The sequence below is a fragment of the Oculina patagonica genome, chromosome 13, assembly GCF_052425735.1.
Source record: "Oculina patagonica isolate OP01 chromosome 13, crgOcupat, whole genome shotgun sequence".
NCBI classification, from domain to species: Eukaryota; Metazoa; Cnidaria; class Anthozoa; order Scleractinia; family Oculinidae; genus Oculina; species Oculina patagonica.
In genome coordinates this window covers 29,438,578-29,456,342 of record NC_135770.1, presented here as the reverse complement: position 1 = coordinate 29,456,342, position 17,765 = coordinate 29,438,578, and the positions used below count along the sequence as shown (strand labels likewise).

General features: G+C 39.2%; 2 protein-coding genes and 1 non-coding gene across 3 annotated transcripts; 1 reads left to right on the top strand and 2 right to left on the bottom strand.

The window, feature by feature from the left end:
- Positions 1-478: 478 nt before the first annotated feature.
- On the bottom strand, positions 479-13,272 carry LOC144637287 (acid phosphatase type 7-like). Its single transcript, XM_078496418.1, has 13 exons — positions 13,151-13,272; positions 10,961-11,161; positions 8,443-8,625; positions 7,826-7,851; positions 7,231-7,328; positions 7,091-7,153; positions 6,375-6,489; positions 5,188-5,301; positions 4,532-4,592; positions 4,275-4,342; positions 4,115-4,186; positions 2,301-2,438; positions 479-1,111 (listed from the first exon to the last, which is right to left on the bottom strand). Exons 1-13 carry the CDS (start codon positions 13,254-13,256, stop codon positions 1,028-1,030), a joined length of 1,329 nt encoding a protein of 442 aa, XP_078352544.1. The 5' UTR covers positions 13,257-13,272; the 3' UTR covers positions 479-1,027.
- Positions 3,462-3,534, top strand: Trnas-gcu (transfer RNA serine (anticodon GCU)). The gene has a single exon. It is a non-coding gene; the product is annotated as a tRNA-Ser (tRNA).
- A 2,199-nt stretch (positions 13,273-15,471) lies between the features above and the next one.
- On the bottom strand, positions 15,472-17,484 carry LOC144634451 (chitin deacetylase 8-like). Its single transcript, XM_078493402.1, has 2 exons — positions 16,996-17,484; positions 15,472-16,407 (listed from the first exon to the last, which is right to left on the bottom strand). Exons 1-2 carry the CDS (start codon positions 17,442-17,444, stop codon positions 15,684-15,686), a joined length of 1,173 nt encoding a protein of 390 aa, XP_078349528.1. The 5' UTR covers positions 17,445-17,484; the 3' UTR covers positions 15,472-15,683.
- Between the last annotated feature and the right edge of the window lie 281 nt (positions 17,485-17,765).

Below are 17,765 nucleotides of genomic sequence, written 5' to 3'. Positions count from 1 at the left end.
AGCAATGACTAGGAGCTTCAATTTACTTAAGGAAAAAAATGCAGCTGTTATATTCATTTGGTAATCCTCGAGGCCGTCGTTTTTCATGATTAATTTACTAATATTGGCTTATTTTTGATGCAAAATTTTTATACTTCCCATGCATAAAAAATTGTGGTTTACGTCATCAAACTTTCATTTTATCTGATAGATCCGAGCGCATGCGTTTGTTGTAAAGATTTGTGCGGGAATTTGTGCAGCTTGCGTTGTTTATTTTAAAAAGTTGCGTTAATTTTATAATAAAATACCTTAGTATATAGCACGCAAGTGAATAGTGCTTTTCACGCGCTCTGATAGATAGATAGATAGATAGATAGATAGATAGATAGATAGATAGATAGATAGATAGATAGATAGATAGATAGATAGATAGATAGATAAAACTTAATTAATGTGTCAAGGCCACATAGCCTGGGAAAATCCTAACTCTAAAGGCTAACTCTGAGGTGATTAGCAAAGCACTATTCACTTCTGAGCAGCCAATGAGAAACAAAATAGCTTCCCTTGTCGTTACGCTAGTTATTCAACTTGTGCGGTATATACTAAAACAATTATTCACCTCAGTGTAGGTGAAAAGGTGGATAATTACGGAACCATGAGGGTAAATATCCACCACTATTCACCTCTATTCGCCTTCACTTCGGTGAATAATATTATAATAATTGTAAATTATTAAACAATTTTCTTTTTACATGTAATAATTATACAGATTTATTTTACTCATCATGCAGCTTCATTTCCCTCACCTAAAGCATATGAAAAACCAAGGGCACAGTGGCTAACTCGTGGACTTTCACGTTATTTTTACAATACACTCCGCACATTACCTTAACAAAAGGTCAAGTGATAATCACAGGGTCATAAAACCTCACGTCCACGAATTAAGCACTGTGACAGCCTTGCTTGGGAGTTCTAGCAATTTTTAACAGTAAGAAAATGTACTTTAGGCAATTAATCATCTGCAACTGAGAGTTAAACTGTGTTAATTTCAATTCTTCACATTCTTTCTGGTCCAAGCTTCTGGTCCATGGATGTCTTTAATCAACGTCATTTTGTCAACAACTTGTCCTCCCTGATAAAAATAGGCAAAAGCTCAAAATCAGTCCTGTTAACCTACACGAGCTACTCTAATTACAACACATTTTCGCGACATCAGATATTCAAGCTTTTTGGTGATTTGTGAAAACCGCAAAAAATTTTTAATCCGTCACAAGTGCTTAGTTTTTTTCTCTGTGCAGAAACATCATTACTTCCTTGATCACTATCCTACCCTAAGTCTTCAGACATTACCCCAAAAAATCCCTGGACCAAAAATAACACCCCGAAAAATCCCTTTTCAAATTACCCCTAAATCGCCAGGAGGGGCAACAATACATGTATAACACAAAGAAAATCATAAAAACTGAACGCTCGTGTTTGTCTATTCATTATACCATAAATACGCCAAGGCACTTCACTTCGTTTTTAATACCAAAAAAATCCCCTATTTAAATAGCCTCCTACGCAGACGTTCTTAGGGCTCGGCGCCGAGCCCTAAGAACGTCTGCGTAGGAGGCTACTATTTAAATAAGTCACCCAAAAAAATACTTGCCAAATTTTCCAACCCAAAAAAATCCCGGAATTGAAAATTTCAAACCCCAAAATATCTTTCGATCATCCCCGTCATTTACAAGCCGGAGTTCCCCCCCCCTCGGGACAAAATGGGGAAAATTATTATTATGATATAAATTTGTCGCCTTACTGAAGTAAAATAAAGAATGAAGCAGACCTGCAAGAAGCTTTGTCATTTACCAGAAGAAAAAGTGACGAAGAATTTTCTTCACCTACGCACCCAGCTAAAAATGTTTTATGCATAGACATGACATTTTTTTTTTTTTCAAAATTCCAGGCTCATTTCCCCAGGGGGTACTCAGGATTTCAAAGTGACAGGGATGATGGAAGGATTTTTTGGGTTTGAAATCTTATGGTTCTGGGATTTTTTTGGGTAGGAAAATTTGGCAAGAATTTTTTTAGATTTAAGTAGAGATGTTTTGGGGTATTAAAAACAATTTGAAGACTCGTCGTAGTGCCTTGGCTGCATAGTTCGGCGACTAAAGTACAAACTAAAATGTTTGGCTGTTGATTTTTGAGGGGTCAATTTTTGATCTAGGGATTTTGTGGGTTATGTTGGAAGCCCTAGGGATTTTTTTGGCCCCAATTCGATCATTCGGCCACTTGAAATCCCGAATACCTCCTGAGGTCATTTATGTAATAAGACTTACCAGATCAACATCGACTTGCTCTATGGAGATTTCTGTCTTGCTGTGGATGGTCATTCTTGTGTATCCATAATGCTCTGTGCGATACGCTGTCCAGGGAGCTTTGTCCTTCAGAAACGGGTCATGCTTTGAAGTACATCCCTGTAAAAAAGCCCACAAGTTTATAAGCAATTAAGGTCGACACAAACGAGGAGACAGGTCCCTGCTACTAGTCTGTTGGTGAGTTTACACAAGGGGACCAGCATTCTCGTCCCCATAGCCCTTTCGTTTCTCTTAGCCGGCTTGGCACGAGAAAACGAAGGCTCTGGGGACATAGGATTTTTGAATTAATTTGAATTTTTTAGATTGGCTGTTTGGAACAAAGAATTCCTAAACGGAAGTCGAAAACGTAACGACTCTCTCATACATTCTTTTGAAACGTCATGACTGCATACATGAAGACCGGAAGTCCTAGAATCTAGGACTAGAAATCCTGTGTCCCCAGAGCAATTTGTTTTCTCGTGCCAAGGCCCAGCCACCTAAGAGAAACGAAAGGGCTATGGGGACGAGAATGGGGGACCAGTCGCAGGGACTTGTCGCCTCGTGTGTGCCAATCTTAATTTTGAGGTACAAGTCCCCGCCCGTCAATTCAAACCAGTTTAAATTGGTGGGACAAGTCGCAGGACTTTGGTCCCTGTGACTAGATTTTTAGACAAAAAAGGATACAGGGTTCGTACACTTTTTCAGGCCAAAAATTCAAGGACTTTTCAAGGACTTTCCAGGACCATTCTTGGAAATTTCAAGGACTTTTTTAATGAAATTTACCTCAAACCAAGCAAAATGTTTGTGTTGAAACCTACCTTTTCGATTAACTTCAAAGCCTTAAAAGCATTGATACTTTTTAAAATCTTGTTCAATAAAAAAATCAAGGACTTTCAAGGACCGAAAACCAATTTCAAGTACTTTCAAGGCCTTGAAATAGAATTCCTGAAATTCAAGGGTTTTAGAGACGCATATGAACCCTGTGGATTAAGCTTACACGAAAGGACTTGTCCCCTTGTCAGTGCCGACCCTCATCTTCTATTACTAGCTCCTAGTAAAATTCTGGTAAAATGAAAATTACTGACTGGATTATTTCTTCACAAAAGGAAAAAACAAAAACAACTGAAATTGTTGTAAACCGCCGCCTGGTTAGCTCAGTTGGTAGAGCGCCGGACTGCTGTGCGGGAGGTCATGGGTTCGAACCCCAGACCGGACCAACACTCAGGGTCTTAAAATAACCGAGGAGAATGTGCTGCCTTTGTAATTTCATCTGCAAATGGTTAGACATTCTAGTCTTCTCGGAAAAGGACGATAAACCGTAGGTCCCGTCTCCTGTATCTTCAGTCTTATAGCAGGGGACGTTAAAGAACCCACACACTATTCGCAAAGAGTAGGGCACGAAGCTCCCGGTGTTGTGGTCTGGCCTTTGTGTGTAGTAAATTACAGTATGTGTACAGCGCATTTGAACATATATATATATATGAAAAATGCGCTATATAAATTCATTATCATTATCATTATCATTCTCACAGCGGTTATCTGTGGGGCACATGCACAATCTTGCCGAAATTGCTATCGGGAATTTTATAAAAATGTTCGTAAACGATGTATTGCTTGAATCCAACAGATACAATGCAAGGTCGTCACTGTAAACTAGCACTGAAAAAATAGCACATACATGTATGAGAAATTTCGTAACAACTTTACCTCGTATTTTGCAAACTTCCTGAACATTAAGGTTCAAATTCTTACAAAATTCAAAGCAACGGAAATTTACATTAACGTTGATAACATACCGCTGACCCAGTAATGATATGAACCGGGGCACAAGGGTTGGTGTATGGCTCTTCCCAAGATCCATTGCAAACCTGCAACAAACGAAATGAATGACATAAATTTTACATTGAATGTCATTTAACCGTGAACTTACAGAATGGGTTGACTTAGATATCTCACCTGCATGTTGTACAGGGGCCATAGTCGTTCATAAGAGTGTTCATGGGCCCACAGCGTCACATCGACACCTAAAAAGTAAATGGAGATTATCATCTTGATTGTTAGTTCAGGTCGTCACGCATCGCTCCTCCTTACTACCGAGGGAGTGTTGTGTGTGGCGAGCCCAAACAAGGAGACTACATGTATGACTGCCACACTTGAACAAGTTGAAATAAGTTTTACTGAATATTCACAAGTTATATTGTTATTCTCCATACCATATTTGTAGAACAAGTCTTCCAAGCCAAACAAATGTTTTGAAGTGATTCCTTTGCGTATCTACAAAAATATGATGAAAACAGAGTCATTAAGACAAAATAATTACAAAAATTAATGGTTAAATTGCTCCATTGAATAGCTCACTTCAAAAAAGCAATTTACTGATTGCCTCAATGTCCTGCATATCCCTTTCGGTGCATTTTGCAAAAAAATAAATGTTAGTTCCGTAATCTACTGTACTAAAAAATTGGTTTCAAAAATAGTATGCCACTCTTGGGATCCAATGTGGCAATGTCGTTGCTACTTTTATCGCTACTCTTGAGCCTCAGGCTAAGTTTTCCCAGTTGAGTGGGGGGGGGGGACAGGGGGGTCTGAACCTCCCGCCTCCCGTACCTTTTACTCCCGCTTCCCGTACATTTTACTCCCGCCTCCCGCCCCTTTCCGCAGCGGTTCTCTCCTGTTTTTTCCATGTCCATTGCGAAATATAATGAAATGTTACGAAATTTCACTCGTTTTCTCCCGGTTCCCGCCACCTTAAAAATCCCGCTTCCCGCCCCCTCTCCTCCCGCTTCCCGCCCCTTTTCTCCCGGGCTCCCGCCCCCCTGTCCCCCTCCACAGTTGATGCTAACACTTGGAGTAAAGCAAAGTAACATACCACACGGTTAGTAAGTTTGCAGTAGTCGCCATCATCATTATCACAGTACATCGGTTTGTGTCCCATCGTGATAATCCACGGACGCAACCTGCGGTTTTCAGGTGATGCTGCTTCCTATAAGGTTAATTTACAACATAAAAATAACAGTTTAGCTTCCCCTAAACCGTCGAAAGTGTAACTCAAAATTCCTTTTCACATGTAGTATTTAAATTTGTAGAGCAATTTTGATTATACCCAACATAAATACCCAGGGCCGCAAATAACAGTCGGACATCGGACATTGGCCAACCAAAATTTGCTCATGCTCAACGAAAACCCAAGTGTGGTTGGACATAATGTCCGGACAATTTTTTTTAAATAAATCATTTTACAGCAACAATGAATGAAAGTCTGTCCGACCACCTTTTTTGTTTTGTCCGACCAAGATGGGGTCTTAGCAGGACATATTTCCTTTCAAGTGAAAAAAATTATTTGCAGCCCTGAATACCGTATATACTAGTTATGCAACGCTTTCGAGTGGTATACTATGGAATATCCCACGAGTCACTTGTATTTTCTCGGTATACATACGAGCCTTTAGGCGAGTGTGTATACCAAGAAAATACAAGTGACAAGTGGGATATTCCATAGTATACCACGAGAAAGTGTTGTGTAACTATTTTATACCATGCCATAGAAAATACGCTCACTAAATTTCGTCGAGAATACAATCGCAGCGCACGATGGGAAGGTTGAGTTGAATACCGTCGAATATACAACGGCTTTCCTGTATTCTGATTGGCTGTATTTTCTATGGCATGGTATAAATGTGTATCACATCAATCGAATACAACATCTGGGCTGCCCAAGGTTCGGCTCCCAACAGAAGTCAAACCTATGACCTCATGGAAGTTAGGCTATATAACTACATGTACCGATACGTTCAAAATTTAATGTGACCAATCTCCCACTTACAGCTAGGAACAATATAATCAAATTTAGTGAGATGGAATTAATAAATTATGTCACTGACTGAATTATGTCTTTCTCATACATTGCTTAACATTATAACATACACACCCCCCTCCCCTTCTGCTGGCTGTGCTACTTACTTTGACTATTTGCTAACAGTTCAGGTTTTTAAAAGTGCCATTTACATTTTCATTCAATAGAGAAATTTCAATAAATTAAGGCAAATAGCTATTAACCTGCAGATCTTTTATCAGCCATTCATATTGCTGAACAATCTGTTCAATTCCATAATTTAACCAGTAGTAGACTTCTGTTGAGAAGCTGATGATGTGCGCAGGTCCAATGTTCCAACTTGACAAGGAATTAAGAAAACAGAGACAGAAAATGAGCTACATAATTAAATAGATCAAATAATAAAACATTTGCTGTATGGATATGTGTGCACACTGACAATGCACAGGCTACTGAGGACAGGTGAAGATTTACCCCCCGGCAAAAAGTCAGACTTTACAGTGTAACTCAGGAGGTGCGGAGGCCTAACGGTTAATGCGCTGGACTCTGGATCAAGCGGTCCAGGTTTGACCCCTAGTCAGGGCACTGTGTTGTGTTCTTAGGCAAGATGCTTTACTCTCAAAGTGCCTCTCTTCTGTCCAAGTGTATTAATGGGCACCGGCAAATTTAAATACTGCTGGGGGTAACCCTATGACAGACTGGCATCCTATCCGAAGGGGGGGGGGGGGTAGTAGTAGTAGTACATGTATACTCCTAGTTGCTTCATGCTACGGAAACCAGCATAAGCTCTGGGCTACTATACTGACTTCACAACATAACTTGGGACCCACAGTGGCACATTGGTCAGCTTAAGGGTATGGTATTAAGTCCTTTAGTTAGCCAAATCAGTACTTGTTGCAGATGTTTTTTTTGGGCTGCTACATGTAAATTTGACTCTTACCTGTAAAAAATACCTTCTGTGTTTCCTGGCATTGAAAATCTTTTTTTGTAGTTTGAAAAGTTGCTGAAAGGAAAGTTCATACAATTGTGGTTAAGTTGCTGCTAAATATTAAAACTTGCAAAATCAGTCAAGTAACTTACTAGGCCTGTTCATGATTTCCTGGACAAGTCATGTATGGGACATAAGCAGCTATTGTCTGAATTTGATTCATGAAGTCATCCCCTACTAATCCATTGTTCTGTTGGTATAAATTAACATAAGATACAGATATTAGCATGTACAACAGAGTGAAATAACATTATTATAGACCAAGGAAGACATGAGGTGAGGGACATAACATAACATTTGGGCAGTTCCAGAAAAAATCCATACTCAAAAGCCAAATTTTTAAAGGAAAGTATGGGGCTTAACTGGAATTTCCAGAGGGGTGGGGGAATTCAAACCAATTACCTACCATGGGGAGGGGTATGGATATTTCCTGAAACAACACATTTACACATTCAGATTTGTAGAGTAGCAATTACTTCTAGTACCAGTATATCCGAATGAAAAGAAAAATGACCTAATTAATCTGCAATGTTCAGGAAAAAAATAAAACCATGTACATCAATCAGAGATGTAGTAGCAAACATTTTTCTAATTAATTACAATAAACATAACTAACTAGTTGAAGTAAAAAAAAAAACAACTGAGATAATAAATTATAAGTGCAGGAATTTAGAGTCTAGGACTTACATATTCCATATTGTATGCAAAGTCACCTGAAAAGAATACAGCATGAGTTAGATTCAATTAGTTTATCAAAAACTGTGCAGTTAACATTTAAACATTTTAAATTTTTCACTGCATGTACATGCATATAAGTATAATAAGAAGGTATTTCGTATGGCAGAGAACATGAGCAAATATTTTACAAGAACATCATTGTCACACACATTCAACGTGAAAGCTTTCAAGTAATTCGTACTGCCCTACTCTGTAAAAATGCATCCTGTTTACAGGGCATAATGTTAAAATACATGTACATTGTACAAAACCACTGAAAAAAGGTTTTCAGTGTGAATGAGTTAAACAACTAATTACTTCAGCCTGTCCACATAAGATGGCAAAAACTTTTTGTAGCGCCATGACAATACCACGAAACCTTACACGTACAACCACTATTGTCTAAACTGTGTCCCTGAGGTCAATTCCATGACACAGACATTATGTGTCAGAGCGCAATTTTTTTGTGTTTTTTTATATAACACACTTCAACAGAATACATGTAGGACAAAACTGAGGCTCAGGCCACTTGAAGTTTCCACTTATGTACATGAAAATCAACAAAAAAAAATGATATCAATACTTACCAATATGAAGGAAAGCATCATACTTTCCTTCTTGTGCTTCTTGCTGTAGAAAGGCGATAGATTTAGCATTGACGCTTCCTAGATCTCCATACAAAGCTATCCTTGGACTCCAGTCTTCACCAGACTTTAGGGCATTAAATGCAAACAGTTCACTCCAGCCATCATATCCACCAACATGGTAATCTACAAATGAGAAATGATGACATCCCCAAATTCATGAATACTGTATGAAATTCTATATTTAGACAAAGCTTTAAGAAGATTATTATGCTATCTAGAGGTTTGGAATTCTGATCTCAATTTGAAATTTTATGACTCATTTGTTAAGGATGTACACTAAAATAGAATGTGCTTCAGTTAATAAGTTCTGTACTTTTCAGTTTTATTATATATACATTAAAGTGGTATACCGAGTGGTAGCAAATCAATAAAAACCCTAATCTGCTAGTGGCGATATCCGCTGACCAAGTAATGATTTTTCATTGGATCATGTGAACAAGTCCGATTTGCTGTTTATATAATAAACAGAACATTAGTTTACTTGGCCGCTTGGGGAAATGAATTTTATCTTCTCGTACTGGTTGTTACTTCTCACTAGTTTGCTGGACTCACTTGTGAGATATACCATTAGCATGTAAGATGAAGATAAAATTCATATCCGCTGTGCGCGGCCATACTTAATTTTTATAGTATACAGTGAAATTCCAAAAATAGACCCATCCCCTCCGATCCCCCTGAAATCTCAAATTTATGCAAAAGTCCTTCACATGATAAGCCCTCTCAAATATAAACCCATGGCCATTTCTACTTTTCCAAAATAATTTGGTTTGTAGCTATAGAGATGCCATTACCACCTAAATAATTTGAAATCTGGGAGACCGAAAAAATTTTGCTCCATGATTCTTCTTCTCATCCCCAAAACAAAATAAAAATATAGAGCTCTGCTGGTTCATCCACAAAAAGGCATCAAGTATTTTAAAATTCTTCCCTAAAATCAGCCAAAATAAAAAACACACTGTCATACATTAAGCACTTTTCTTTGTATCTGGGAGACTTGATGACCCGTACAGGGGAATGGAAGATTCTGGGAGACTTGATGACCCGTACAGGGGAATGGAAGATTCTGGGAGACTCCCGGATAATCTGGGAGAGTTGGCATAGATGTAGAGGGCAATAGGAAATGAAACATTTAATGACGATTTATTACCGTAAAGTTCCGTGTATAAGCCGCACCTTTTTCCTCTAAATTCAAGTCAAAAATCGGGGATGCGGCTTATCTACGGAAACATCTCTGGTTGGAGTTCTCAAAGGCCTAATTAATATTCATAAAAAACTTCTCAAGACGTCATTGAATAAACATATAACAACCTGAAAACTTTGTTGTTGTTCACTACCTTTTAGTTCCTCTGCAAAGCTGTTTGCAGTGAAGCGTGCCAGTCACTTCGAATCATGTCTTTCCGCCGCGTGCGAGAAGGCACCAAGATAAACGCAAATACTCACAAGGCAAATGGCCGACCGCTTCGGTTTTTTATTGACCTTCACAGCAAATTAACATCTGCTGGATTAACAAACTCTTATTCTGCATGAAGTTTTTATCCTGTTGCGGGTAGCAGTTTCCAAGCATCTTGAAATAAAAACGTGGTTTCTTCCGAAGAAAATGCCGCCATGTTTGTTTTTAATGCCCAGACTCCTCTCTACAATTCAGAGCTTGGCTACTAAGCATTCGTCATTCGTGAACGATTCGAACGAATTACAAGTGTTTAGAAGTGATAATCTCGAAAAAATGATATCAAGAGAGCATCCAAGTTTAAGATATTGTGAACTCAAACTAAAAAGGAGGTATGACAAGTGAAATTTAGCTTTCGTAAGACTTAATTTATATTAAACATTGCAACAACCACCGTGTCAGTGTTTCGAAACCGTGCTTGTTTGCCCTTGTTTGTTTTCCAATAGAACTTCACTTGAACTTCAAACTTTATGGTCTGTATATTTTTTTTTCCAAAATTTGAGCTTCCAAATCGGGGGTGCGGCTTATCTACGGGTGCGGCTTATACACGGAACTTTACGGTACATGTATATAAACTGCAGTGTTTTAGCGAGTGGTAGCAAATCGAGAAAAATGGTATCACACATGTGTGGATAAAAATGATATCCACACATGTGTGATATCATTTTGACCAATCAGCTTGCAGAGTTTGCCATGTTTCAATGCTCAATGGGCCGAAGTAAATCGATCTTAAGTCGAAACATCTTCGGATCTTCCTCGGCAATCTTCGGAAAACTTCAGAAATTTTCGGAAAATGTTCGGAATCATTCGTACAACCTTCGGACAACATTTTGAAAATTTTCGGAAATCTTCGGAAAATGGTCGGGAATCTTCGGAAAATCGTAAAAAACATCGTGTTCAAATCCCATATCTCGATTTGCACATTCGAAGATAAATTTCATATCTCCGCGCAACCATGTATTATCCTCTATAACCTTACAGGTTGTACTTGAGTGATGTAGATCTACCTACCATATCTCTGACCAGGAACCAGTCCTGTCAGTTTGACCCTGTGAATAAACAACACTCTATGTGCTGGCCCACCATCAGTGAATTTAGTGACGCCACCAGACGCTCGTAATGTCAGCGGAAAACCAACTTTATTGTACTCCACAATGGAGTAATTTGTAAATGCTAACGTCACCCATGTAACCATCATCTCCGTTGGGTCTCCTGAAATTACAACAAAACAGTGAAAAATATTATTAAATGGACCTTTCTGAGGTTTTCTACACTTCATTGGTTGGGAAGTGTTTTTTGGAATTTCAATGTAGGTGGTTTTCACTGTCACACCACGAAAAATAAATCCAAAACTATTGAGTCAAAAAAATCAAGAATATTACAGGTTGTAGAAAACTACTATATAAACTACTTGTCCAAGTCTCAGGTCTGTATGGTATTCCGTACTCGAGTTATCCATCAAAATGTTTCACGCAGATTTAGAGAGCACAGTATGGAGACGCCATGTTGGAGCCCAACTGCTTGGGCTCCAACATGGCGGCCGGTGGTCAACAAAAACATCTGGCATTCGCTTCTGCTACAAAAAGCAGTCAGATCAACATCATGAACAAGTAAACATTCAGATGAACACTTCTCGCAAAACCTCAACTGTTCAGATTGTTAAAAATAACAGGATTAGGCACTTTTTTCAAGCATACGTGACAGCCTTATGGCGGCCATCTTGATGTCGTGTGGCGTGAAACTCCGAAATTCAAAATGCTCTATCTTAAAGACGGTGTATGCTGTCGAGCTAAAAACCTTCAACAGGATATGTATTAAGGACTTCTAATAGCCAGTGAAGGATAAAAACTCAGGGGCCCTGTGATTCTGGATTTTGGAATTTTGATGACGTCACAGGAAACTGAAATACCGCAGGTAAAACTGCAATACCACAAACCTTAATGACCCCCTCTGGGAGGGGAGGGGGAAAAGACTTTCTGCGCAAGGGGGGGGGGGAGCAAAATATTTTTATAAAAATTTAATTTCTGTAAAATTTACTAAATATGTAAGAAAGCTATAATCCCCTCCACCCCCTCCCCTTTCCATCCCACTGAACTGTGATAGAAAGTGTGGAATTCTTTCTATTTTTCTGTGCAGTTTTGGAAGAAATTTAGAGGCAATTCTTGTAGTCGAGAAAGTATAGTACTGTACATGTAGCTTAAGGACAAAAATTGTTTGCCTCTGTAAAATGAATACCGGTGCTTCCAGAGGGAGAAAAATGTCTCACATTGACATGACCCAATAAATTCTGCATTGAGGTATCACATTTTTATGTACAAAAATATTCACTGCATCTACCACATGATTTCCTGTTATTATTACAACTTAATGGTTTTAATTTATCTTCATAATTTTCAATAAATTATTGGGCTGGGATAGAAATACAATAGAGTACACCTAAAAACGAGTAGAATTCCTAGCTTTGAAAATGAAATTCTTGTACAGTGAATGCATGATGACATGAATTCAATGGTTTCTAGGAAAGCTTTCAACTGGCAGGTGTTGACTTTCAAAGTGACGAATCCAATGCTAGCGGAAGTTGATTGTCCACTACTCAAAACGATCATGCATCAGAGCACAACGATACTGCGATATTTTTGTTTCCATAATATATCTCATCTACAGCTTTTTCTGTCCTTCATGTTGGAGTTCCATACTCAACACGACTTACATCGGTTACATAACATTCATAACTACGTAGCTTACTGTAATATAAACTTGCATGTTCATTTCTCCTTCTTTATCGATGTCCTATTTTACTAGAACATTCTACCAAATTACATCCCTCCCCTTCTTTTAAAACGAATACCTCTAGGTTTCTCAACTTCCAATATTGGAGTCGTGTTGAGCAGAAGAACAAAACAAATGAACTGTTTAGGCAGGTTTAGGCCAAAGTAACATCGTAAAACAAGCCGGGAAAAAAACATTTAGCTTCTGAAGAATTCCTGAGATACATAGATGGTTCATTTTTTTTAAGCATTTATCAATATAATATCTTTAACTTAGGAATCTCATCAATGTTAACTGTGTGGCGAATGGTATGAATATTTTTACTGAGCGTACTGTCAAGCTAGAACTTCAAGTAAGAACGTTGAAGCTATTTAAATTGAGAAGAACATGCATCAACTCACAACAGGGGGATTCCAGTTTTTGCTTGCTTACCTGTAGCTGAAATATGAATCTGCTCGGGCTGAGGATCAGCTCCATTGCAGAATTGTTGAATAAATAGCAAAACGAAAAGAACAACTCTCAACATATTCGACGCCATTCCGGCTTTTAGCCACCGCGAGCCACCGCTAGATCTGACGATATTTGTTATGCTTCTCCGCACGCGCGGGGGTCTGGGTATTTGTCACGTGAAATGCATCTGATCAATCTGATCTGAAATGCAATCCGTTTCAACCGGTTGAGCCTGCCGGGACTTCATGCACAAAAACACGCGATCGATCGACAGGCCAGATCACGCCAAATGTTTGGATCATTGTCAGCAGCTGGGCACTAACCCCATTTAGTATATACACACTCAGTGATCTTGGTGTTTTAAGCAATCTGATTGGTTCGCTATGTCGGGCTAATGAGCATTATTCACTCCCTCCGGAGTGAATAATGCTTGATCCAAACTGAAACAAAATGGCCGGCATAAACTCGCGTTTCGCCGGCGTTTCTGAATCGCAAATACTAAGAATACAAGAAGATGCTGAACCAGAAAAGACAAAAAAAGGCTAAGAAATTTGTCCTGATGGTTTTCAAAGAGAAGACTACATATTTTACAATTTGCAGCACAATGTCCACACAACTCGAGTACTAAAACGATAAACATTTGCTTACCGTCAAGTCGCTCTTCGCCCGGCATCGGCAGAAATGAATACCGCAGATTTATCGGCAGCAACATCAAGTGTTATTCAACCAAGACTCTCCACAAATATTCAGGTAAACGTCTTTGTGCAAGAAAACATCCAGTTTTCACCACAGTTCTGCACACATTCAGTATAATCCAAACTTTCAGGTGGATCCGTCGCCAACTGCTCTTTCAATTTTCAATTCAAGTGAACTTCAAAAGCTTTGATTCAACGGTCAAAATGTTTTGCAAGCAGGTTTTTGATTCAGATTGCAGGTTTGAATGGTGTTAAAGGACCATTTTGCTAGATTGTGACGAGGATTTTATCGAAGATTAACTAGATTTGCCATGTTTGAAGATTCTGTAAACTGTTTCGCGCATGTCGGTTAGTGCCGCTTGTATGTACGTTTTCCACGCATGAATTGAGAGGTCAATTAAATCGACTTTAAATGGTTTCCTTCTGAAAACTTTGAGATCGCTTGTTGTTGAGATCACTTCGTGTGTATATACTAAAACAATTATTCTTTGAAATCTCGGTGAATAGCGGCAGAATATTCACCTCGCCGCTCCGCGGCTCGGTGAATATTCTACCACTATTCACCTCGATTTCAAAGAATAATTGTTAAATATTAAATACAAGGAGCATTCATTAGTTAAAAACCCCTTGTACAAATCACTTCTCTTATATAGCTCAAGAATCGAATCCCCAGCCCCAGGATCTAGGATGAAACAACCCTAACAGCCCCCGGATTCAACTTCCCCTTAATGTAACAACCCCCTGATGTTACAACCGTCAAACTCTTTGTTAAAGTGGCTCGTTATGCTTTAAACATACTACAACAAAAACTTCAACCGAGTAGTTTTTAAGTTACACTTTGGCCTCTTTTGACGTTGTTATGGCAACGAATTATCATGTCCCAGTGACCTCAATTTGGTGATTGGTAAAACCTATAAAATTTACACTACAACGGTTTTTCCTCGACATGGCACAGCTACTAAACATTACACTAAAAGAAGACGGGCTACCTTATTGTTATTTATTTTCGCGGGAACTTAATTTCGCAAAAATGGAACGGGCATATTTCGCGGGATTTAAATTTCGCGATTTGGCTAAAAAATACGATTGAAGGAACTGAATTTTGCGAAAATTGTCAAAATACTGGACTACATTAACAAACAGTAAGTTTGGCCAACTGATTTTAATTTTCCACAGCAATAGTTTCCAATTACACGGAACAAAACAATATAACAAAACGAAACTTAAAACAGTTTGACATGTTCCTTTGTAACAAAGTAGAGCTAGTCTAGGAACTGTGTAGTGAAAATGAATGTCTTACTCAAAAGCAGCACAACGACGCGGTTAAGCTAAAACCTCTTAACGTTCTAAAGCTGACTTAATACAGAAAACAACAACAACAAACAACTAGACAATCAAACTAAACAAAAATAAAGCAAAGAAACAAAGGCAAGGCAAACGAACATTTCAAGCAAAAAACTCTTTTATAAATTCTCACTTGATTTGTGGGCGGGTGAGGGAGCTGGAAAATTGTTCCTTAACTTTTTATTCAACACCGTTACATTAGATCTTCTTCCCCTAAATCATGCGTAGTTGAGATCTTTTTTTGCCTCGTGAGATTAGAACAAAAATACTTGAAACCTTGAATATGGATTGCAAAATATTCTAACAACTACTGCCTACAGTTCAGAGATTGTTCAAGTTACGCTATCGACATATTTTTGAAAGGTGATCATTCCAAATAATTAAGGATATTGAAAAAAAAAATCGTCATCACTCATACAAGTTTATTAAGCTGACCGTTTTATGTATTGATCATGGTCTGTCTCTTGGCATTTCTTTCAATTTCCATCTGGATTGGTGGGTGATGGAAAATGCGGTGGACACTCTGTGCAGGTGCCCATGTAGAAATCCTGGGGCTCTGTGTAGTGACAACTGTTCACCGTTGTTGAAGTGCATCGCGGTTCAGGGCGTTCAGGGCACTGCCAAGGCGCGAAGCTCTTTGCGTGGTCAACATCCTGAGGGTCTTTCATCCAAGCAATGACCTGAGAGGCTGTCAAGATCCAAACATCGCCCAAATCCTCGGCGTATTTGAGAAATTTCTTGGCAGCGTTCATGTGTTCACCAGGTTTCCTTAAGAAGTACGAGGGGTGCATGTGCATGCCAAACGGGGCTCTGTTCGTGTCATAGTGGTAATGGAAGTTTCTCTTCAAAATCTCGTACCAGACCGTCTCGTTCCCGTCGGCATCACACGCATCCATCATCGAGCCGCAAGTCGAATGATCTTTGTTCATGAGATTGACGTTAGGAATCTCCCAGAGCCCTGGGTAGGACATCTTTGGGCACGGTTGATCAACAGTGGGACAGGTCTGGGTCGACTTGTACTCCAGTGTGTAGGGGTACATGGGACCGATCGGATCACCACGCTCGTCAAACTTGACGTTAACAGGCCAGGACAGGTCGTAAGTGAAATTACTCATGTACAACGCCTTGAACATGTTCTCAGTAAACATCAAGAATGGTGCTCGAAATCCAGTAATCTTTCCATAAGGTATATTTCCAAATCTACGAAATATTTCGAATAACACAAAAGCTTTCAATACCTGGTTTTATTGTCAAGGGACGCACACTCCACTAACAAAAAGAACAAGCACTGACAAATATTTAAATATGTTTGCTTCTTAGTTTAGCCTGCGTAGCTGGCGGGATCGGATTCGTGACCAAGTGCAAGTGCTTTGTCTCGCCAGCTACGCAGGTTAGCATAGTTTGACTAAATAGCCACTAAATGGCTTTGAAATCCTTTCCGTTTGATTGGATTCTTCCGGCGTTTGGAAGGAGAAAGAACCTTTTTCTAGATCTTTGACGCCAAAATAAAAAAAAAATAAAAAAAAAAACAGAAAAAAGGTAACCAGACAAATTAGCTCGTCACGCAACACTGGTATTGAAAAAGTCACGCAAAACTTTTATTGGAGGAAACATAACGCACACTCGTTTCAGACAACGTGTCACCCGTTAGTCTCCGTTTTAGTGGAACTGATCACGGAATAGTCGTTTCACGCAACGCACAACAACCTCATTTCGGAGAAAACCAGTGTTGCGTGACTAGCCAATTCAAAAGAATGCCTGCTTTACATAGAAAAAAGGCAAACTCACCGATGTAGAATTTCTTTCTGCCCATCGATTTCGTTCTTCCACGTAGTGTAATCGGCGTTTTCCCAGTAAGTGGTTGGTTCTTGGTGTGTGACCGTGTGGTCTGCTATCTCGTACCCTTTGGAATACGCAGTTTCCACCAAGAAGTAATTGGTGTAGTTGTGAGAAACAAACAGGGTACCCACGGCAGGGCAATTGTTGGGATTACGCACTTCTTCAAACAGCTCGTTGTACAGGTCGAAGTATTGTTTCTCAAGATCGTCGTCGAAAGTAACCATGATAATTTGCGGAGTTTTTTTGGGCGTCAGACCTCCCGGAGGCTTGAGATCGTCGCTGCATCGGCAATTCGGAAGAAGACACTTTAGACGATCGCAAGGCTGAGCGGGTTGGAATTGAGCACGAGCTCCGACTGCAATTAAGACGAGCACCAAAGCGAAAACCTGAAGATCCATGGCTGTTAAGTTTTTCTGTCGTGAGACAACTTATATTCAATGAATGTTCCCGAAGATGCTTTCTGGGAAAGTTTTATTTCCGGTTGAAACTGACAAATCAAAAGCCGTCTTTATGACTTCTAAGAAGGCACGTGAGATGCATGCTGACAAAGTTAACAAAAGTACTGTTGATGCATTAAAAAACAATAAATTCTTGGACGTTTCGAGACTTCTGTCTCTTTATCAGCGTAAATAGTGCCGTTAACATACGGCATGCGAGAGGTATGTTGTATAAAAGACCTTATCAATTGTCTCCAGTATTTATCTAATGTAATATCTCGA

Excerpts from the sequence above, each read along its gene's own strand:
- LOC144637287 (XM_078496418.1), bottom strand. The coding sequence starts at position 13,256 with ATGGCGTCGAATATGTTGAGAGTTGTTCTTTTCGTTTTGCTATTTATT. Across the intron at positions 11,162-13,150 it reads GATTCATATTTCAGCTACAG|GAGACCCAACGGAGATGATG; the intron begins GTAAGCAAGCAA and ends TTGTAATTTCAG. Across the intron at positions 2,439-4,114 it reads ATATCATTACTGGGTCAGCG|GGATGTACTTCAAAGCATGA; the intron begins GTATGTTATCAA and ends GCTTTTTTACAG.
- LOC144634451 (XM_078493402.1), bottom strand. The coding sequence starts at position 17,444 with ATGGATCTTCAGGTTTTCGCTTTGGTGCTCGTCTTAATTGCAGTCGGA. Across the intron at positions 16,408-16,995 it reads CAGAAAGAAATTCTACATCG|ATTTGGAAATATACCTTATG; the intron begins GTGAGTTTGCCT and ends AATATTTCGTAG.